Source organism: Bubalus bubalis, chromosome 4 (genome assembly GCF_019923935.1).
Source record: "Bubalus bubalis isolate 160015118507 breed Murrah chromosome 4, NDDB_SH_1, whole genome shotgun sequence".
In the NCBI taxonomy this organism is placed as follows: Eukaryota; Metazoa; Chordata; class Mammalia; order Artiodactyla; family Bovidae; genus Bubalus; species Bubalus bubalis.
In genome coordinates this window covers 19,352,429-19,376,050 of record NC_059160.1, presented here as the reverse complement: position 1 = coordinate 19,376,050, position 23,622 = coordinate 19,352,429, and the positions used below count along the sequence as shown (strand labels likewise).

General features: G+C 39.6%; 2 protein-coding genes across 4 annotated transcripts in view; one reads left to right on the top strand and one right to left on the bottom strand.

Moving 5' to 3' along the window:
• Positions 1 to 2,774, bottom strand: part of LOC102391695 (C-type lectin domain family 2 member D11) — a 62,522-nt gene extending 59,748 nt beyond the window's left edge. Inside the window, exon 1 of the mRNA XM_044941071.2 lies at positions 2,636 to 2,774. Coding sequence (XP_044797006.2) covers positions 2,636 to 2,681 — 46 coding nt within the window. The 5' untranslated portion in view covers positions 2,682 to 2,774. The remainder of the gene's footprint in view (positions 1 to 2,635) is intronic.
• On the top strand, positions 1,275 to 22,075 carry LOC102389810 (killer cell lectin-like receptor subfamily B member 1). 3 transcript variants are annotated; one of them, XM_006045658.4, is made up of 6 exons: positions 1,275 to 1,391; positions 14,691 to 14,789; positions 15,841 to 15,915; positions 17,712 to 17,866; positions 18,258 to 18,373; positions 21,371 to 22,075. In XM_006045658.4, the coding sequence occupies exons 1-6, from the start codon at positions 1,316 to 1,318 to the stop codon at positions 21,519 to 21,521; spliced, it is 672 nt and encodes a 223-aa protein (XP_006045720.4). In that variant the 5' UTR covers positions 1,275 to 1,315; the 3' UTR covers positions 21,522 to 22,075. The 3 variants fall into 3 exon arrangements, with proteins under 3 accessions (XP_006045720.4, XP_006045722.4, XP_006045719.4); XM_006045657.4 differs by lacking the exon at positions 1,275 to 1,391 and adding an exon at positions 9,380 to 9,827; XM_006045660.4 differs by lacking the exons at positions 1,275 to 1,391; positions 14,691 to 14,789 and adding an exon at positions 9,369 to 9,827.
• The last annotated feature ends 1,547 nt before the right edge of the window (positions 22,076 to 23,622 follow it).

Genomic DNA, 23,622 nt, shown 5'->3' with positions numbered 1-23,622 from the left:
AGTTGGACGTGACTTAGCAACTGAACAGCATCATGTCACTACATCACTGGGTGCAGACCTTCCAAAAATGTACATGTTTTTGATGTTCAGTCACTCAGTCATGTCCAACTCTTTGTGACCCCATGGACTGCAACACGCCAGGTTTCCCTGTCCTTCACCACCTCCTGGAGCTTGCTCAAACTCATGTCTACTGAGTCAGTGATGTCATCCAACCATCTCATCCTCTGTCATCCCCTTCTCCTCCTGCCTTCAATCTTTCCCAGCATCAAGGTCTTTTCCAATGACTCGACTCTTCACATCAGGTGGCCATGTTTAGAGTCATCTCTTGTGCTGTTGGAAATGTACATGAGGCAGGAGCTAAAAGGACTCGGGGCTGTACAGCTGGACTTTGTCCCCTGTGGACAGGTATCCCAAGATAAAGAGGAGGAGGAGCTAAGCCCTGCCCAGAAATGAGATAGTACTTTTCTCATTCTCAAGGTCCAGAGGACCTTTCCAAGAATACACCTGCAGCAAGGCTCTTTGTGGATCAAAAAAGGAGTAATGTCAACCTGTCCACAGGCCTCTTCACTAGAACCCATCTTGGCTAGGAAATGTGGGTACACACATGGGAGGACACTGATATATACCAAATATGGACTCAGAATCAGCCAAAGCAAGATGTTTGGCCAAAGGAAACCCAGAAGAAAATCGCATAAAAGTGATTCGAACTACCACAAGGACCCGACGCTCTGGGCTTGCCAGTGTGTGCCTATGCACATGTACTCTTTTCCTTCCTAATAAATGTTTCACTTGTTTCACTAGTTTTGGTTTCTCTGTGGAAATTCATTTTCTGGAAATGAATCCTAATGGCCAGGACTCAGCACTTGGCCTGACTTCAATCTCTGGCCAGAAACCAAAGTCCTGTTTCAAGTCCCTGCAGGTTGAGGCCACCTAAGCTCAGACATATCTTCACAAAAACCTTTGCCTTTCTCTGTTCATGAAAAAACAATAACAACAAGGAGACCTTAGAGGTAGCACAGCCTCAAGATAAAAGAAACTTATGTCCCTGAATTTCCACGTGGAAGAAAGCTACGTTCTAACTAGAAACGCCTATTATTTCACAGCTACATGAGTGATAAGTAAATATACACTGTGCTATTAATGAAATTCAGGAGGTTATCTATTGTAGCAGCTGTGTAATGTATCTAGTCAGAGTGGCAGCCTCATTTTTTCCATATTTTTTGCATTACTAATCACTTCTTATCCAGTCACCAAATATCTGCAGATTGTTTACTACTATGGTAGGTGCTGAGAAACAAAAGCTCTGCAAATTCTGATGAAGAAGATGAAGCAGGCACCTGGGTCTTGTGTGGGAGAGATCTGGATGGATTTTCCAAAATGGCTGAGGCAAGGTTAGTGTCTTCTCTGGTGTCTAGTCAAGACAGGGACATTTTAAAAGATTACGGTTTATAGTACCACTGAAAACTTGACAGAGCTAAGAGTAATGACAAATTGAAATTATAATAGAGTGATCATTATAATTATAATGAAGTGTTCAGCATACAAAAATGGAGTTGGAAGGCGAGGGTCTGATTTCAGAATTCAAGAACTAGAACTTCTTTGTATCTTTGTATTGTACCACACAAAAGGACAGAGCAACACCTGGCGATTCCTGTGACCTCAAGGTACCCCGAGAAATCTTGTTGTCACCCTCAAGATCTCCCTCCCTCCCTTTCCTGTGTTTGTGCAACCAATCCTTGCTTAACACACTTCACTTCTCATCAACTAAAGTTTTAACGCTTGAGAAACAAGCTCTGTAATGAACCCATGGCTTCTCGCATTTAAAAAATTAAATAAACTTTCTCCTTTTTTTTAAAGTGTGTCAGTCACAACTCAGAGCTACATCTGTATCTCCAAGCTGGGGCTCTAACAATCCAGCCAAAAAACGCCTCTTCTCAATCAGGTCTTTGTTTCTGAAATTTCAGTTAATAAAAGCAATACATTATGAAAATGGTGACACACTTAACTTCCATGACACCAGGAAGGGAACCTTTTTTTTTTTTTTAACACACCCTTATTCTGTCAGCGGGAGCTTAAGGCTCTTCAGACAAAGTGGAAAGAAAAGTCTCCCCAAGTACACTGGGATCTTTGTGTTTCTGGAAAGGAGCAGAATTCAGGCCAGTTCCAAAGGGATCTCAACTTTTCAATTAAGATACCTCCTGGGAGAGAGGCAGACGGAGACATAAAAAGGGGAAAGACCCTGAACCAGGTCACTAAGAACACCTGCTGCCCTCTCTCAGCCTTTCAAAGCCCTTAATCCCTAGACCGCAGAGCTTACCCTAAGGAATCTCCCAGTCACTCACTAAAGTTCTGCAAACTCCTATGAAGAGGGCGGTTTAGGCGCACAACCATCTGGGGAGAAATCAAGTCAAATATTTTTCAAATCACGCAACTAGGCCAGATGTTCACCCTGTATTGGGACAGCCCTGGAGAGTTTGCAACCTGCTAGAGACCAAGAGGGCGGTTTCTTCTTTCTCTTCTCTCGGTAGCGGTTTCTCTTTCACTATGGCTTTGCTCTGGAACAGAAGTGGCCAAACAGGGGGATGCGGCGTCTAAGGGCTGCAACCGCCGCCCTCTCCCGGCGCCTCCAGCTTACCTATGGGGTGACCACATTCCTCTCCATCTGCGGCTATCTCCCACATCCAGGTCCCAACCGTCTGCCAAGGCCTAAAGGAAACACCGGATGCGGGGCCTGGAAAATTACGCCCATAGAGCGGATGGTACCCCAGATGGTACAAGATAACCCTCCCTCCCCCACCCTCCACCTTCCGTGCTCCGCCCTAGATGTTTCGCCCCACTTCCCGTGTTTCATTTCTCAGGATGTTGAGGCAGAAAAGGAAGTCAGAACACTTGTAAACAGGATGCCTGCGGTTGAAGGGTCTATGGCTCCTTTCCAACCTGCCAAACGCCTGATGGGGACCTGCTGGACTAACCGTGGATCTCAGAGGACAGCCCTCTGCTCAGGCTGTCTGCCACGCTGGGTCCCTTCCTAGCAGAGCAGGAGAACGTCTGCATACATCTCCACAGCCTGCGAGTCTCCCTGGCCTAGCAGAGATGGGGACAAGGCTCTGTCTCTCTGAGGTTCAACCTGTGGTAACCAAGACCCCTGAGAACAGAAACCCTGTTGTGTGTAGCCACCCACACACAAACCTACTCTAAAAAGGTGTTGATTTGTGGCTTGTTAGCACCACTGTTCTCAGATCATACACAGATCAAAACCCCAGGCTTTTAGGTTCTGAGGCTACAAAATGAGGAAAGGTTATAAAGGTCAAAACTACAAGGTTATATAAATTGTCAGAAATTAGGACTAGAGTTGGGAAGAAATAAGAATGCTTGTTTAAACAGGAGTTGTTTTGGGGTTCAGGATGGTTACACATTTGCAGGTGTAGGAGGGAGGCGCTTTGAAACTATGTTTGCACCTGGCAGTGCTTGCAGATACCGTTTTGAAAATGTCTGGTTATGGTCTTGAGTGTGATATAATTCAGAAAGTTTAAGTTCTCAGTGATGCATCTGCAAGTTCTCAGATGCAAGAATGCATCTGAAACTACCTCCACCTAAGGCCATCTGGCTCCATTTTGTATATGTGAACTATAGTTACTCCATTTTTATTTTTGCAAGATCTTAAATACATAATCAGTCTTCCCTGGTGGCTCTGTGATGAAGAACCTGCCTGACATGCAGAAGAGGCAGGTTCAATCCCCGGTCCAGGAAGATCTTTTGGTGAAGAAAATGGTAGCCCAGTCCCAGTATTCTTGATGGGAAAATCCCATGGACAGAGGAGCCTGGTGGGCTACAGTCCATGGGGTTGCAAAAGAGTTGGACAGGACTTAGTGACTAAACAACAGCAGCAGCAAATATATCATCACCTGTCTACATTACCCTTTTTTGGACTTTTGTGAGGTGATAAGATTTCAACCCTGAGGATCTGCTACACTGAGATTGGTCCAGTTGGAACAGAGTTTACAAACAGATTGTTAAAACAAGACAGTAATGGCAGAAATTGGTGTTTGATGAACAAAAATTTTTTTCCTGGTGAATTATTTTGATCCTTGAAATGATTTAGAAGTTTCACCAAGTGGTGACAATAAAAAGCTGACTCTTTAGAAGACAGTTTGTCAGTTTCTTATGAAAATTAATATACTTGCCAGATGATCCAACAGTCTCACTTTTTGGCAGTTACAGAAATGAGTTGAAAACTGATGTTTATGCAAACTTACACAGGTGTGTCTATAGCAGCTGTATTTATGATTGCCAAAACTTGGAAGCAACCAAGATGCCTGTTAATATATAAATGGCTAAACACACTGTAGACTCTCCAAACAATGACATAATGTTCAGGGACTTAAAGAAAAGTTGTCAAGTGAAAAAAAAATAAATAAAAAGAACCTTTTATGCAGGCTATTAAGTGAAAGAAGGCAATCTAATAAAGCTGCTTACTGTAAAATTGCAACAATTTGACATTTAGGTAAAGGCAAAACTATGGAAATGTTGAAAAGACATGTCCGAAGGGCCAAGATGGAGAGATTGGGAGGGATGAATGGGGGAGGCCAGGGGATTTTTAAGACAATGAAACTATACTCTGTGATTCTGTAATGATGGATTTAAAACTATTAGGTGGTGTTTTGGGGGATTCTCAAGAGCTCTAGTTCTTTATGTCTCAGCACAGAAAGAATCCAGCGAGAGGCAACGTGATAGATAAGAAGTGGTTTATTAGAATAGGAGGTTTGTGAGGCTAACAAGTGGGTGGATGAGACGGTGCTGTGCCTGAGAACTTAGTGGGCTATAGTTTTATATTAATAATCAAAGGAAAAGTAGGGAAGGGGAAAATACCACTTTTCTCCTCATTCTTGAGTAGATGTCAAGCTTCCATAGTCAGCTCTGCCTTCACGTCAGGCTGGGGAGTTTTCTTGTCCCTACGTGGTTAAGCCAGGACAGTCATGGCACTATGGAAAAATTGTTTCAAATCTCAGGACCATGAGGGTCTTTCACTTTGAATGTCACTTTTCCATTTTATTGTTTTTTTATATGTGCAGAGAGCTTGTCCTAGGGGGTCATTAACTTACTGAGCTCACTAGGTGGGATGTGGGTCTCATGCCATCATTGTTCTATTGTTTTGAGAGATGTCTCATGCTTCTGTTTTGCAAGGTTTTTTTGCTAAACAACCCTGCTTGGTTTTGTAGTTAAGCAAACCTGCTTTTTTAAGCAATCATTAACATACAGGGGTTTCCCAGTCTCATACTTTTTTACTTACAATCCCCAATGGGATTAACCATTTAATTACCTACTTTGTCCCCTTACTCTATCCCTATCAAATTTATATCATTATGAAAGTGAAAGTGTTAGTTGCTCAGTCGTGTCTAATTTTTTGCGACCCCGTGGACAGTAGCCCACTAGGCTTCTCTGTCCAAGGAATTCTCCTGGCAAGAATATTGGAGTGGATAGCCATTCCCTTCTCCAGAGGCTCTTCCTGACCCAGGATTGAACCCCAGCCTCCTGCTTCACAGGCCAATTCTTTACTGTCTGAGCCAACAGGAAAGCCCAAGCTTGCCATAGCATATAGAACATAAAGAGTAAACCCTAATGTAGTCTATGGACTTCAGTTCATAATATTATAGCAAAATTTGTTCATCAGCTGTAACCAATAAAACAAACTAATGCAATGTGTTTAAAACAGGGGAAGCTGTGTATGAGGAAGAAATGCCTGTGGGAACTCTGTATTTCTGCTTTTCACAGCAATCTAAAACTGCTTTTTTTTTTTTCCCCATAAAACTAAAATGGAGTCTCTTAACTTAAAAGAGCAGTTGACTCTTAGTCAGCATTATCATTGTTTTTAGCTCAGTGACCTAGGAACCACTCTCATCCTTAAACTAGAACTGGAAGTTAAACATGCGACATATACGGAGCTCTAGTGTGTTCTGTGTGACATGAGTTATAGGTCAAAGATTATTTGCTGTCAGAATCCTTTAAACTTAAAGTGTAAGTCTGAAAAAGGCACTTTAGAAACCACTGGAGACAATGCTGAACAAATTAAAGCACTAAACCATCAAGAGAAAAAAAGAGGCTGAAATCTCTACTTTTGCTTTGCTATGACCACAGAAATCTTTGAAACAGAATTGTTATCCATCCAACTACCCTTGCTGAAGGGTAAATATAATCGGGACTTTCCTAGTGATTTAGTGGTTAAGAATTCACCTCCCAATGCAGGGAAAGCAGGTTCGGTCACTGCTCAGGGAACTAACATCCCACATGCTGTGGGGCAACTAAACCCTCAGGCTGCAACTAAGAGAGTAGCCGTGCCACAAAAAAAGACCCTGCATGCTGCAACTAAGACTCACTTAGCAACTAAACTACCACCACCATAGAGCTTCTCCATCTTCAGCTGCAAATAATATAATTAATCTGATGGTGGTATCCATCTATAGAGTTGGGCTTCCCAGGTGGTGCTTTGGTGAAGAATCCACCTGCCACTGCAGAAATTATGGGTTCAATCCCTGGGTGGGGAAGATCTCCTGGAGAAGGTATCTCTTGACTTAGGCAAACACCTGTCTAGAGCTTAAACAAGGGGCTTCCCTGGTAGCTCAGCTGGTGAAGACTTTGCCTGCAATGCATGAGACCCCAGTTCAATTTCTGGGTCAGGAAGATCCCCTAAAGAAGGGATAGGCTACCCACTCCATTATCCATGGGCTTTTTTGGTGGCTCAGACAGTAAAGAATCCTCTTTCAATGCAAGAGATCTGGGTTAGATCCCTGGGTTGGGAAGATCCCTGAAGGAGGGCATGGCAACCCACTCCAGTGTTCTTGCCTGGAGAATCCTCACGGACAGAAGAGCCTGGCAGGCTGCGGTCCATAGCATCACAAAAGAGTCAGACATGACTGAACGACTAAGCACAAAGTGTACACAAAGTTAGGGAAATATCAAGGCTGTCCAGGTCACCGTATATATATACATCAATCTTGTTCAGAGGTACCCGGGCACAATAAGCAACACAGTAAATACTGTTTTCATCCACTCAAATTTAGACAAACTACCTACCCAGGAGCAGAGCTGCTGTTTGTGGTACAATTGCCAGCCTTGAGCAAAATTTATTTTAGCTTTTTTTTCCTCTGTATAACTTGGTTTTGTAGGTATTACAGGAGCAAAATGTGGTGCAGTAGACTGCAAAACGAGCCTGGGTTTTGAGGTAGGAAACAGATGGTCAATCTTGCTCCTTACTCATCCATAAATTCAAAAAAATCCAATGCCTGGATAAGGCAGATATTAATGTATCAAATGAAATAATGTGAATTGAAGCATTTACCAATAACTTGAGCTTTCTGATTTCAATATACAGAAGGTTTAAGGATATAAAAAAGAAAGGCCAGGAGCGCCCCCTGGTAGGAACTGTTAGTGAATGAACTCAGATTTTTAAAAACATTAAACAACAAAAACCAACCCCAAAACAAAAACCAAGCAGCCAACCAGACAACAACAACAAAAACCTGCAAAGCAAAACACACTTGGGTTTTTGGAGCAACTACACAAGTTTCACTCTAGCAATCAATACTCCTTTTCTTTATGTGCGTGCATGCATGGGTACTCAGTTGTGTCCTACTCTTTGTGACCCCATGGACTATAGTATGCCTGTCTCTGCTAGCCATGGGGATTCTCCAGGGAACAATAATGGAGCAGGTTGCCATGCCCTTCTCCAGGGAATCTTCCCAAACCAAGGATTCAGCCCACATCTGTTATGTCTTCTGAATTGGCAGGCAGATTCTTTACAATTGGCACCACCTGTGAAGCCCTAGACATAGGTTTATTCCATATCTTGGCAATTGTATAAGTATTGCTGCTACAAACATTGAGGGGTATGTATCTTTTCAAATTAGTGTTTTTGTTTTTTTATGACATATACCCAGGAATGGAATTGCTGGGTCATATGGTAGTTCTAGTATACATATGCTAACAATATTAATCTTCCAAGTCACAAACATGGGATGTCTCTTCATTTAGTTATGTCTTCTTTAATTTCTTTCAGCAATATTCTACAGTTTTTAGTACAAGTTTTAATTAAGTTTTTTTCTGAAGTATTTTATTCTTTTTGATACTGTTGCCAATGGATTTCATTTTCTTTCCAAATCATTAATCAGTGTATAGCAACTGATTTTTGTGTATTGACTTTTTATTCTGAAACTTAGACAAATTCATTTATCAGTCTAATAGTTTGTGAGTGTGTGAGTCTGGAGTCTTGATGGTTTTCTACACATAAGGTTATGTCTTCTCTGAACAGATGTAATTTTGCTTCTTTTTTTTCAACTTGGAGGACTTAACTTCTTTTCCATGTCTAATTGGTTTGGCTAGAACTTCCATACCTATGTTGAATAGGAGTGGTGAGAACAGACATTCTTGCTTGTTCTTGACCTCAGAAGAAAAGCTTTTATTTTCTTTTTTTTCACCACTGATTGTGCCATGGGCTTTTCATAAATGGTCTTTATTATGTTGAGGTATGTTAGTCACTCAGTTGTGTCTGACATTTTGTGATCCAATGGACTGTAGCCTGCCAGGTTCCTCTGGTCCATGAGGTGGTCCAGACAAGAATAATGGAGTGAGTAGCCATTCCCTTCTCCAGGGGCTCTTCTTGAGCCAGGGATCAAACCCCTGTCTGCTGCATCTCCTGCTTTGGCTGGCGGCTTCTTTACCACTGAGCCACCTGGGGAGTCCATTTTATAAGTATACAATAGTAATTGCATAGTAAGGGTCTTCTGTCCTATAAGATGGTTGTCAAGATGGTTGTAACAAATGAAAACATCCATCAATATGTTTCACACTGCATATGCACAAACGAAGAGTCTCCTTTGGTTTTTATTTCTGGCTGGTTTATACTTTTGAAGCTCACATAATTTTGCAAGCTTCTGGTTGAAGAGAATACTCTTTCCTCACTCAATTGTTTTTAACATGGCCATTGTGGACTCCTCGTGGTCATAGTCACTCTTCCTAACTTGAAGTTAAACTTCAGTGCATTGAAAGCATGCTTTTAAGCTAAGAATAGTCTGGATCTTTGGCTCTTTGCTTTCTCTGTTATATTACTCAGTGACCTTTTTCACATTTACAGCTCCTTTTCCCACATTTTGCAGCTCTTGTCAGGAGCACAAATATTTCAGGAAGATTTGAGAGCTTTAGAAAATTGTCCTACAGTTTTTTGTGTGTGTTAGTGTTTACTTTTTACAACCTTGCATTAAATATGGTTTATCTTGATTCTTGGGGGGGGGGGGGGGGCGGGGTTTGTTTGTTTGTTTTTATTTTGAGCCAAATTAGAATACTTCATTTCTTTCACTCTGGTCCTGGCCCAGAAAAAGGTGTTGAAAAAAGATACTTACAAAGACAACAAACAATCTTTCCAGAATATTATCAAACAATAGGTCAATTAACTAAACAAAGTAGATATTGAGTTAGCCAAAAAGTTCCTTTGGAGTTTTCCATGTTATGGAAAACTTGAATGAACTTTTTGGCCAACCTAATATTATATGTCTAAGTACACTGGACACCCAGTAAGTGGACTTCCTCACTGATTTATAGACAAAACCCACAACTACCACTGTGGGTAGGTGCTGATATAAGAAAGATAGCAAAACTTTTTAAACTGATCACTTCCTTCAGCTGATCTTGCCTCATAGAAGTTGGAGTTTTTCCTTTTATATGAGTAAAAGGAAGAATTCTTCTGTTTGCAATGGAGAGTCAGCTGGTATATGCTGATTTAAACTTACCCAGGGATTCTGGCATTGAAAGGTCATCACCCCCATCTCTTCTTCAGAGTAAGTGGCTTTAATTTTCCTTTTGGCAATTGTATATCTTCCAATAGTTAGATGTTCCTATAAATTTGTGGCTTTAAATCATGACTTTGAGGATGAGCAGTAGTCATGTATTAAGTTGATATAGCATGGCCTGTCTGTAGGTAATCACAGGTGTGGAAAAAAGTACATACCTTTAGATTTCTTTTTGAATATCATTCCTGTTACTGAACCTTGGCTAAAAGAACCTAAATAAATATTTTACAAGTACGAACAAAGGAGTATTTTTTATTTTATTTGGAAATAAAAGGAGTTTTCTATTTTTGTTTTTGTTTTATTTTTTGCCATCCCATGTGGGGTGCAGGATCTTTGTTCCCCAACCAAGGATGAAACCCATGCTCCCTGCAGTGGAAGCACGGAGTCTTAACCACTGGACCAGCCAGGAAGTCCCTTTTTTGTTTTTATTTTTTAACAAAAAAATGTTTTTAGAAATATCCTGCTACCTTGTTGTAATAGTAACCTACTTTATTTCAAATCTCTCTGTAAAATACTGTGATTAAGTTCCAATGCATTTGCACCCATGGCATTTCTTTCAGAATACAAAGTGTTAATGATTAACACTTTGCTAATTAATTAACACAAAGTGTTAAAGATGTTAATGATGAACATCTTCCACTTTTCAAAGGGAAGGAAAAAATGTTCCAAAAGAAAGTTATATTCAAGATCAAAGATGTGAATATACTCACAATCTGATGATTTTTAACTTGAAAAATGTATCAGTTTAGAAGGAGATAGGCCACAAGACACAGGAGAATATCACTGATAAACCTATTTGATATTTGTTGAATTTGGTAATTTTCTGTGTGTCAGAGGAGCTAGTATTCTGAGTGAAGGAGATGAGGATTCTAACGTGAGGTAACAGGTGATGGATTTCATGGCTGAAAAGAAACGAGAAACTAAGTAGAAAAATGTATAAAATTATCATAATATAGTACTGCCTTCTGATGTCAAACCACATTTACTAATATTGCAATTTTTATCCCACCTGATGTTCATTCCATTGTGTGCTTAGCAGGTGTGCTGCATCCTTTCAGGATGACGTGGGATAATTTCAAACTGTTCAGTTATCAACATTCTAGATTGGAGACTGAAAAGTCTTAGGGTTATCAAATAGTTTCACAATACCCTTCAAATGGGGGTTATGGAAAATTGGAGAATTTTGATAACTACAGTGACAGTTTGGTCAAACTATAGTTATTTTTTGATGGGAAACAGCAAAGCACTCCGTTCCCTATTCAAATCTAGCAAAAGTGGAGAGAAAGGAGGATGGTGTTGAAAGGAGATGTGGGGAGGATGAATATAGAAAAAGCAAGATTTTCCTCAAAAGCTATGATCTAAGATCCCAAATCAATGGGGTCAGAAATTGTGTCTCTTCTGCTTGTAATCATTATTCCTCAAAATATCATTATAAAAGTAAATCTGAAAAACAAAGCAGAATAAAGTCAGAACAAAATATGTGGTTACAAAACACTTGACTGCAAAAAAATGTATAACCTACAAGTTGAGAATTTTGTATTTGGTGGTTTTACCAAGGACCATAGCTGGGAAGGCAGCCTCTTAGATAACTCCGAGGAACTGTTCCCAAATGGTAAGGGAGAAACCAGAACATATAGGAGTTTTTGCTGCAAATAAAAAAATATATAGTTGACTACAAAAAGATGACTGCTAATCACAAAAACAGACATATCGAGTTAATGATTTTAGTGTTTACTTATGTGTGAGAAGACGCAAGAGTCTGGGCTTACTCAAATCATTCCCGTGACATGCATTTTAACTAACTAGTGCTAGTATCCTGTTTTTCTTCACTCTGAATTCCACTCAGGCTTCAACATCGCGGCAGCTGCCCTGGCTGATGGGTTTATGGTCACAACATCTCTTGTTCATTGAAATGGCAGCTGACATTCTTTCTCCACAGATTGATCAGTTATTACATTTATTGTGAAACTACCCCTGAGCTCTTTGGCTGAACTGTTCAGGCTGTGGGAACTGTAGAGTAGTGATTACATCAAAGGCATTCAGGTAAACCAGAGATGTGAGTTGTGACCTATTTAGTTTATGGCCCAGCACTTGATTTCTTAAAAAAGTAGATAAGTGTTCACAAAATGCCTCTAGAGTTTACCTATTCATCCAAAAATAAGCACCTGTGCCAGGCATGCCCTGGTGCTGAGGTTAGGACAAGTGGAAAAAATAGTGGAAAAATATTTTCTCTGTTTGTGTTTCTGTTATGCTGCTAGGAAGACATACAGATAAATAACTAAGTATATACATATATATGGGTTAGATAATATTAAATGCAATAGAGAAAATTTTATCTATATTTTTTACTCTCTTATATTCACCCCTCTGCTTTTTTTATTCTTTATTTATTTATTTATGGCTGCACTGGGACTTCGCTGCTGCCTGTGAACTTTGTTGAGTTGTGGACTATTCAAGGGCTCGTCACTAGCTATAGTGCACAGGCTTCTCATTGTGGTGGCTTTTCTTGTTGCAGAGCTCAGACTTGGTACCGGATGTGCACTGCTTAGTTGTTCCACGGCATGTGGAATCTTCCCAGATCAGGGATAGAATCCCTATCCCCTGCTTTGGCAGGTGGATTCTTAACCACTGGACCACTAGGAAAGTTCTGAGAAACTGTTTTTTATTTGTGCTGGAATTGAGAGTTAACTTCAGAGAGGGTATGATATCAAGTAGAAGAAGGCCTGCCTCACAAAATGACATCTGAGCCAAGACCTGAAAGAATTAAAGGACAAAGATATGTTTGCTTGGAGAAGAGCTTTTTAGAAGATGGACCAGGGCAAGTGCAAGTTCCCTGGGATGAGAATGTTCCTGTCCTTTTGTAGGAGGAGCACATACATTGGGTGTGAAATGATGGACCATGTCTGTGTTGAAAGCAGCAGGAGATAGTCAGAGATGTAATGGGAAATGGATTGAACAGGAATTTGTAGACTGTTTTACAGATGTACAGTCTTAAATCTGCTTGAGAGAAGGCCAAAAAAAGGTTTGCAGCAATGGAGTGAGATGATTTGGCATACTATTTATTATTTTTTTTAACTTTATTTATTTATTTTTTGCTTCACTGGGTCTTCATGGCAGTCCAAGGGCTTCTCATTGTTACAGAGCGTGGGCTCTAGGCTCATGGGCTTCATTAGTCACAGAATGCAGTCTTGGCAGTTGGGGCTTGTAGGCTCTGGAGCATGGGCTCAGTAATTGTGGCAGAATCTTCCCAGACCAGGGATTGAATCTGAGTCCCCTACATTAGCAGGGAGATTCTTATCCACAGCACCATCAGGGAAGTCCTTGGCATATTGTTTATATTCAAACAAAAAATAGCCCTGCGTGGGTATTTCCAGATGACTAAAGGAGGAGAAGGGGAGAACAGGATGAGATGGTTGGATGGCATCACCAACTCAGTGGACATGAGTTTGGGTAAACTCCAGGAGTTGGTGATGGACAGGGAGACCTGGCACACTGAGGCTCATGGGTTCGTAAAGAGTCGGACACGACTGAGCGACTGAACTGAAGTGAACTAAAAATTTACCTGGCATCTTCAATTTGTTGCAACTTCATTAGTTCTAAAGTCATGTAGTCTTGCAGAAAAACAACTCAGAAGAGTCATAAGACCCTCCTCTCAATTCCATAAATTTTAAATGAAGTTATTATGTACCAGACTCCATGTCTAGAAGAAGTTTTTCATATAACCCTTTCCAAAACCTCACAAAGTAACTATTATTTTATGTTTCACAGGTGAGGAAGTTGTATTTTATGAAGGTTACAGGCTTAAAGTAACATGCTAAAATACAAATCTGTTACATTTGAGAGCCTTTGCTATTAACCACTGCTGTTCTTCAGTAATAAATGATAAGATAGTGACTATATGAAACTTTCTCCATTTTTCAAAATTTCAAGGCAGGAAAGAATAAGGAAGAAAAAAGACAGAAAGGTAAAATACCATACAGCTGTCAGGAAAGTTCACCTAGGACTGTCTCAGGCTCACTAAGTTTAGCTGCTCTGTGTCACATAGGATCGCATTAGAAGTTCTAGGTCAATATTCTCCAGTGTGCTTTCTCTCATTTTCAGATTACACCCAGGACCTTGGAGCTCCTCTAGGTGTTATCTTTTCTCTCTCTCCTCCACATGATTATCCAGGTGTCACTATCTAAAATTTAATCCATTCTGTTTCCTACCTTAATCTTTTATCACATTTAGCTATCTTAAATTCCATCTCCACAGGGATGTTTTAGAAAGGGCTAACTCTTGGACAAATGTCACCGTCCTAACAGGAGAGATCGGTAGTAGTTGGCTGAAAACTGGGTCACACAACTCAGTCACCTGGGGGAGTGTAAAAAACTAAAGTAGAAATAAATGGACTTACAGGTCACTCTGGAACATTTTTTTTAATCAATTAATTAATTTTATTTATTTTTGGCTATGCTGGATCTTTGTTGCTGCGTGGGCTTTCCCTAGTTGTAGTGAGCAACTCTTTAGTTGCTTCTCATTGCAGTGGTTTCTCTTGTTGTGGAGCATAGTCTCTAGGGTGCTTGAGTTTCAATACTTGTGGCCCACAGGCTTAGTTACCCTGCCACGGCAGGTGGGGTCTTCCTGGATCAGGGATTGAACCTGTGTCCCCTGCATTAGCAGGAAGATTCTTAACCACTGGACCACCAGGAAAGTCCTTAGGACCCTACTTTAAGATAACTGATAAATGTTCTTTCCTACCCCTAACCCCCAACCTGAATCTAGCTCTTTGTTATGTAATCCAAACAGCCTTTGCTTTTGTACCAGATGAACTCAACTGAGTTAACCAAGCATGTTTTCTTAATGTCTCAGATCTTTGTCAGGGTCCACGTTGGCATAAGTTTCCCCTGAAATTTGCTTGTGCTGTGATTATACTTCTTGCCTTGACTGTAACTGGGTTGAGTGTTTCAGGTAAGTGATGAAAGATCATTTATTTCTTGTTCTACTTATTCTCCTTCTGCCATAAATAGTAAAGTATGTTAAACAGCTTTGGCCACCCCAAACTTAGCGGAAGACTGATGAAATAAAAACAGTTACAAAACAGTGCTCTAACAGTGCCCAGACCATATCCACTTTGCAAACCCTAAGCTTTCATATTTCTCTTTCTAATTGTTCTGAGAATCTTCATAGGGGATTTACATGTGCGCCAAGACTTTTTAAAAAATTGTAATTATGATAAAAGCTTGATAATAACAAAGAAAATAAGTTTACAATTGCTTAGAGTTTCTTTTTTTTTTTTTTTTAATGTGGACCATTTTTAAAGTCTATTGAATTTGTTACAATACTGCTTCTGCTGTTTTTATGTTCTGGGTTTGTTGTTGTTGTTTTGTTTTTTGGCCCCAAGGCATATGGGATCTTAGCTCCCCCACCAGGGATCGAACCAGCATCCTGTGCATTGGAAGGCAAAGTCTTAACCACTGGACTTCCTGGGACATCCCTACAGTTTCTTAGGTGCCTACTAAATTCCAGATTGTCCTAGGCAATGTCTCCCATAGGACAGACACAATTATACTCATTCTGAAAATGGAACATGTAGACAGGAGTGTAAGCAATTTAAGAATTTAAATAACACCTGAGAGTTTACTTATATAGTGGGTGTGTGCATGCTAAGTCACTTCAGTCATGTCTGATTCTTAGAAATCTTAGGGACCATAGCCCTCCAGGCTCTTCTGTTCTCTCCAGGCAAGAATACTGGAGTGGGTTGCCATTCCCTTCTCCAGATTACTTATACATTAGATGCAAGTAACTCAAGTGTTTCTCTGTGTTTACTTACGTGTTTGTTTATGTTGTCTTCTAAGCAGACCCACTGTTACTAAATTGCTATTGCTCTTATCTTCTGTTCATTTCAGGCTTGTTGAGATAGTACTGAGATGACAATTCCCTGAAGTGATAAATATAGCATATCCATTTCATTGCACCTTTCAGCATTTTATCTTCTTAATGGTGTTTCTTTATTTACCAGTGATATTCATAAGACAAAACACATCAATAAAAAAAACCAGCGTGGATGCTCAAGAGAACAGGAAGGAAGCAACAGGTATATTTTGTGGCTTGAATTTTCTAAGACTAACGGCTAAAATTTGATAGTTATCATTGTATTATTTTCCTTAAGGCTCATTACAACCTATATGTTAAGATTAGTTCTATCACTCTGATTTTATGTTTGGCAAAGCTGAGGCATGGAAAGGTTAAGCAACTCATTTGGGGTCATACATGTGCTAAGGGGTAACACTGAGAATTGTACTTCAGTGGTCTATTGTCATAGCCTATCATCTTAACTACCAGATAATACTGCCTTATGAGTACTCAGGCGAGGACAGTCAATAATTATTAGTCAAAATCCAAGCTATAAAGTAAAATATACATTAAGTGAGATATTTGGTGATTTTAATATGTCAAGCAGCTAACCTTTGACTAAAGCTAATGACTAGAACACAAACATTTAATGAATTCTTTAATATTTATGGTATTAATCATTAAGATATTGATCTTGTCCTTATACTTACTAAGCAGTGTGTGTTAATACTCTATTGTTGAGAGACTGTAGCAGAATGTGATCATTTTTCATATACATTTGTACAGAAGAGAAATTTTAAGAAAATGAGAATATCCCTCTAAAAAATGTTATCCAATAGATCTCATTATTAGGCAAATATATAATTTAGCAGTTAGAAATTTTCTAATAATTTCTCTCCATGATATTTGCCATTAATTGTGAGTATGAATTATTATTTGCTTTTCATTTTACATGTTCTTTCAAGTAGACTTTTTTTTTAAGAGCGTTTGATATAGTTGTCCATGGAGTAGGAAGAGCAATGATAAGGAATTTAAGGAATCTCAAAAAGAATTTGACTCTATCACCACCTGCTTGCGTGGACTTGAACAAGTTATTCTGTCTGTCAGTGTTTTAGCTGGTCACTAAGAATTAATGCTTTTGAACTGTGGTGTTGGAGAAGACTCTTGAGAGTCCCTTGGACTGCAAGGAGATCCAACCAGTCCATTCTGAAGGAGATCAGCCCTGGGATTTCTTTGGAAGGAATGATGCTAAAGCTGAAACTCCAGTACTTTGGCCACCTCATGCGAAGAGTTGACTCATTGGCAAAGACTCTGATGCTGGGAGGGATTGGGGGCAGGAGGAGAAGGGGACGACAGAGGATGAGATGGCTGGATGGCATCACTGACTCAATGGACGTGAATCTGGGTGAACTCTGGGAGTTGGTGATGGACAGGGAGGCCTGGTGTGCTGCGATCCATGGGGTCGCAAAGAGTCAGACACATCTGAGCGACTGAACTGAACTGAATAGCAGAATGAACAGTGGTCTCAAAACCCTCAGTTATATTAAATTCATGAATTGTTCTCACAATGATGATCAAAGACTTTCCTGAATTTACAATGACTTGTATGAGATCCAACCAGTCCATCCTAAAGGAAGTCAATCCTGAATATTCATTGAAAGGACTGATGTTGAAGCTGAAACTTCAATACTTTGTCCACCTGATGCGAAGAGCTGACTCATTTAAAAAGACCTTGGTGCTGGGAAAGTTTGAAGGCGGGAGAAGAAGGGGACAACAAAGGATAAGATGGTTGAATGCCATCACCAAATCAATGGGCATGAGTTTGAGTAAACTCCAGGAGTTGTTGATGGACAGGGAGGCCTGGCATGCTGCAGTCCATGGGGTCACAAAGAGTCGGACACTACTGAGCGACTGAACTGAACTGAATTGTGTATGTGTTATTAGTGTTAGTAGGGTGGGGACAGGTTAGAAATATAACATTCATTTCTTTTCTTCCTCGTTCTTATTTTATTTTTATTTTCCCTCTTCTTACTTTAGAGAGACCAGTTATGTTAACGTGTCCAATGCACTGGCAACAAATCCCAGATAAATGCTTATATTTTAGTGAAACTTCCAAACCTTGGAACGATAGTCTAGCTGACTGTTCCACAAGAGAATCCAGTCTGCTGCTTATTCAAGATCAGGAAGAATTGGTAAATAATTAATAAGTAAAATACTTTAATACAATTCAGCACTGGCTTCTAACCATATCAAGATTTTTGTGCTCTAGTCTTGAAGGTTCTATGCAGATAGAAGTATTAACCTTGACTTCAAGGAGCTCACAATCTGAGAGACTAAATGGATATATAAGCAAAATAAATATTATTTAATGAATACAAAAATATAAATATAAATATTTGGGTATATAAATGAATGGAATAGAAATATCACAAGTAAGGAATAATTAACTCCAATGGGGTATCAGGAAAGGCATCATAGAGAAAGTAATATTTGAACTGGGTTTCAGAGGATGAATAGAAGAATGCAAACCAGCAATAGATAAAGGGATTCAATACTCAGTCATTTCTTCTGTCTCATTTACAGAGACTCATGCAAAACCTAATAAACAAAGAAGGAATTCTGTTTTGGATTGGATTAAAGTTTACATTATCAGAGAAGAGCTGGAAGTGGATAAATGGTTCCTTTTTAAATTCTAATATGTGAGTATTAGATAAGCTAATTTGAATATTCAATTTGTATCAGGTTTGCAAGGCAAGATAGTAACACTGCTATTGAAGACTGAGATTTATTTATTTTTGTCTGTGCTGGGTCTTTATTGCTGCTCAGACTTTTCTCTAGTTGCTCAGAGTAGGGGCTACTCTCTAGTTGTAGTGTGTGGGCTTTTCATTGTAGTGGCTTCTCTTGTTGCAGAGCACAGGCTCTGTAAAGAAATTTTGATGAGCTTTTCAGAACAGATGATATCATGTTATGATTTTTGAGTCTGTGAATGATTTATTTACATTTGTATAAAGGATAGTTAAAATTGATTTTTTTATCATTCAAAAAAATAAGACATTAAAATTGAAGACATAGGAGTGGGTAAAAATTTATATAAAATAGAGTAATAATTTGTTATGTAGAAAATTACAAAAAATTGAGAGACATGTTGCTTTAATTAGCAAATTTTTATGTTGCTTCACCCATGTTCTAAAATATAATATTTTAAAATACAGTACGTTAAAAAGAATATCACTTTAAAATAAAGGGTCCTGGACAAGAATAAATGTATGAAAAGGCAAATATATTTTGTTACATAAAATCTATTCTGATTTTTATTTGTTTTCCAGGAATTATATTCTATACTTTATTTACACATAAATGCAACTCTGATATTAACTTATTTCTATTTTTCTGAACATAGAAAATGTTAATTTTGGTTTCTGCATGGGTATGTTTCTTATTGGGCCATTATGTTTATTCTATTAAGCTTTATGATAAAATTGGAAATCTCTGAAGTGTCTATGAGCAGAAATATAGGCAAAGTTGATGAGCTAAATTCAATTAGCATTCTATTCTATTCCGAAGACTGAAAGGATGCTTTGGTTAAGACAGTGATCAGGTAACCCTGAAAGGTATCATATGATATTAGAAAGAGTAGCAGTTAGACTCGCTTTTCTTTAGTTCTCTACCCTGGTTTTCAAGTAATGAAAAACATAAACAGTAATAATTTTTTTCACTGCTTTGGGGATTAAAGAATATAACACTAAAGAACTAGGCAGAGATCTGGTCAAAGAAGGCCTGAGAAGTCACTGAGGGTCTTTTGAAAAAGGGCTTGGTAAAATGAGCATTCAAAAAGTTATCTTGAAATTTGAAGAAGTGGACCAGAAGGGTGAAAGAGATAAAACACAGGGGACTTTTGCTATTACTCACTTGAAAGAAGTGCTGATGTGACTAGACTGTCAGGCACTAGGAGGGAATCAGGTGGACTTCTCAGGACCGAGGGGCTTTATGAAGAAACGGAACAAAGGAACAAAGAAAATCTGTGATGGAGCCCTGCCCACTGTACCACTTCACTTTCGATTTAGGACAAGCAGGTACACATCTTGCGCATATCCCATCCTAGCACGCCAGTTCTGCGTTGCCATCCCATTCTTTGACTGCTACTCACATCACATCTGCAATGAGCCACAACACTCCTGCATCTTTGGAACTAATAGAACATTGATCACAGCAGACACTTGTGTACTGTTTGGAATCGGAAAGAAAGGAACCTTCCACTACATACAACATGAACTGAACCTCCTTTTCTGGCCACATTCAAATTCTGCAGAGCCTGTGTATCTGTACTTACTTACTACATTTCCTGAGCACATACTCTGTTTAAGCCTCATCACACTTCTATAGGTATCATCTCAATGCCTCCCCAAATACTAGGTCATTATATCCTAAATATTTAAGAAAATCAAAATTCCATGAAAGCAATAAGTTTTTCATGTGGTATGTTAATAGGAGATTCAGTTTCCAATTTTCAAAGCTTCATTTTGTATATATCATGATGACATTTCTGTTTAGAATTCTTTGCTTCCAGTGAAGATGAACTTGCAAGTTCCAGATGCTTGATTAGCTTTCTTTTAAAAGTTTATATTTATGACTGACTGTGTAGTTATCACTGTTTAGTTGCTAAGTCATGTCCAACTCTTTCTGACCCCCATGGACTGCAGCTCCCCAGGGTCCTCTGTCCTCCAGTGTCTCCCAGTTTGCTCAAATTCATGTCCATTTGAGTCAGTGATGCTATCTAACCATCTCATCCTCTGCCTCCTCCTTCTCCTTTAGCCTCGGTCTTTTCCAGCATCAGGGTCTTTTCCAATGTGTTGGCTTTTCCCATCAGGTGGTCAAAGTATTGGAGCATCAGTCCTTCCAAAGCTTCAGCATCAGTCCTTCCAAGGAATATTCAGGGTTGATTTCTTTTAGGATTGACTGGTTTGATTTGCATGCAGTCCAAGGGACTCTCAAGAATCTTCTCCAACACCACGATTTGAAAGCATCAGTTCTTCAGCACTTACTCTCTTTATGGTATAAATTTCACACCAGTACATGAGTAATGGAAAAGCCATAGATTTGACTACACTGACGTTTGCTGGCAAAGTGATGTCTTTGCTTTTGAATATGCTGTCTAGGTTTGTCATAGCTTTCCTTCCAAGGAGCAAGTGAAAAAAAATGAAAGAGAAAGTGTTAGTCCCTCAGTCCAGTCTGACTCTTTCCCATGCTATGGATGTATCCCTCCAGGTTCCTCTGTCCATGGAAATGGAATTCTCCAGACAAGAATACTGGAGTGGGTAGCCATTCCCAGGAGCAAGTGTCTTTTAATTTCATGTCTTCAGTCATTGTCTACAAAGATTTTGGAATCCAAGCAAACAAAGTCTGTCACTGCTTGCATTTTTTCCTCTGCTATTTGCCATGAAGTGATAGAACTGGATGCTAAAATCTTAGCTTTGGAATGTTGAGTTTCAAGCCAACTTTTCACTCTCCTCTTTCACCCTCTTTCAGAGGCTTTTTAGTTCCTTTTCACTTTCTGCCATTAGACTGTTTACTTACCCAATGCTTAATTACTAAGCATCTCGTTGTTTCCTGAAAGTTACAGAAAATACTGGCTGGATGAGGAGAATTATGTGAGAAAATCATGAACACTAAAGAGAGTCTTTTCTTTTTCTCCACAGATTACCTATTTTTGGTGATGCTAAAGAAGACTGCTGTGTTTACATATCAAAGACACAATGTATTTCTGATTACTGTGCTGCAAAAAATAGATGGATCTGCCAAAAAGAACTAAAACCTGTCAGAAACAAAGGAATATATTCTTCCAATTGACTAGACATCCCCTTCCATCTCTTTAATTTCCATTTCAGATCTCTGTCATTTTAACTGTATATATTGTCATAGTGGCTCCATGCGCATTTTGTGGTACAAAGTGAATACACACTGAGAATTCTAATTTTTGTGAATTTTACAAAAGTTCATGTCTAACCTCCTCATTAAATAACTGAGAAAACATATACCTAAAGAAAAGATGTCTCAGGGCATGTGCTCAGGAGTCAGATAGGTGGATCATATGGTAGTTCTATTTTTCAGTTTTTTAAGGAACTGCCATACCATTCTCCATAGTGGCTGTATCAATTTACATTCCCACCAGTAGTGCAGGAGGGTTCCCTCTCCTCCACACGCTCTCCAGCTTTTCCTGTTTGTAGATTTTGTTCATGATGGTCATTCTGATGGATGTGTTAGTTTTGACATAAATACACAACCATATGTAAAATGAATAGCTAGTGGGAAGCAGCTATATAGTACAGAGAACTGAGCTCGGTGCTCTGTGATGACCTAGAAGAGTCTGATGGGGAGGGGGACAGGAAGGAGGCCCAGGAGGGAGGTATATATATATATATATATATATATCAGTTCAGTTCAGTCGCTCAGTCATGTCCGACTCTTTGTGACCCCATGAATCGCAGCACACCAGGCCTCCCTGTCCATCACCAACTCCTGGAGTTCACTCAGACTCACGTCCGTTGAGTCAGTGATGCCATCCAGCCATCTCATCCTCTATCGTCCCCTTCTTCTCCTGCCCCCAATCCATCCCAGCATCAGAGTCTTTTCCAATGAGTCAACTCTTTGCATAAGGTGGCCAAAGTACTGGAGTTTCAGCTTCAGCATCATTCCTTCCAAAGAAATCCCAGGGCTGACATCCTTCAGAATGGACTGGTTGGATCTCCTTGCAGTCCAAGGGACTCTCAGGAGCCTTCTCCAACACCACATTTCAAAAGCATCAATTCTTCGGCACTCAGCCTTCTTCACAGTCCAACTCTCACATCCATACATGACCACTGGAAAAATCATAGCCTTGACTAGATGGACCTTTGTTGGCAAAGTAATGTCTCTGCTTTTCAATATGCTATCTAGGTTGGTCATAACTTTCCTTCCAAGGAGTAAGCATCTTTTAATTTCATGGCTGCAGTCACCATCTGCAGTGATTTTGGAGCCAAGAAAAATAAAGTCTGACACAGTTTCCACTGTTTCCCCATCTATTTCCCATGAAGTGATGGGATATACTAATATCTGATTCACTTCATTGTACAGCAGAAGCTAACACAACATTTGAAAGTAATACTCTAATGAAAAGTCTCATTTTAAGAGACAGTGATGCATTATGGATAAAAGCCCAAACCAGCTAAGGGGAATGATTTCTAATCCGGCAGCTTTCATCCATCCCCCTCTGTGCCTTATCTCACCTCCAAAAAGTTTTAGTCAATATTTCTAAAGTCTTCTGCTTCTTCCACAGCCTCTATTTTTTGCTTTTATATTTTGTGGTAGAGCATTGACTAAAATCAATTCTCTGGACTCTTATATCAGAGATCCATTACTAAAGGAATTTGGGAAAGGGAACTTAACTCTTCCCCATCATTGCAAAGTTCTTTTCATTTTAGTTTTATCCTTGCTTTTTTTAAAATTAAATTTTATTGGAGTGTAATTGCTTTATAATCTTGTGTTAGTTTCTCATTTCAGTTCAGTTCCTCAGCCATGTCTGACTCTTTGCAAAGTCATGGACTGCAGCACACCAGGCTTCCCTGTCCATCACCAACTCCCGGAGTTTACTCAAACTCATGTCCATCGAGTCAGTGATGCCATCCAACCATCTCATCCTCTGTCGTCCCTTCTCCTTATGCTTCCAACCTTTCCCAGCATCATGGTTTTTTTCAGTGAGCCAGTTCTTCATATCAGTTGGCCAAAGTATTGTGACTTCAGCTTCAGCATCAGTCCTTCCAGTGAATATTCAGGACTGATTACCTTTGGGGTTGACTGGTTTCATCTTGCGGTCCAAGGGACCCTCAAGAATCTTCTCCAACACCACAGATCAAAAGCATCAATTCTTCGGTGCTCAGCTTTCTTTATAGTCCAGCTGTCACATCCATACATG

Coding starts and splice junctions, on each gene's coding strand:
- LOC102389810 (XM_006045657.4), top strand. CDS start 9,743: ATGGAGAGTCAGCTGGTATATGCTGATTTAAACTTACCCAGGGATTCT. Junction 9,828..14,690: donor ACCCCCATCTCTTCTTCAGA/GTAAGTGGCTTT, acceptor TTAATGTCTCAG/ATCTTTGTCAGGGTCCACGT. Junction 15,916..17,711: donor GAACAGGAAGGAAGCAACAG/GTATATTTTGTG, acceptor TTCTTACTTTAG/AGAGACCAGTTATGTTAACG.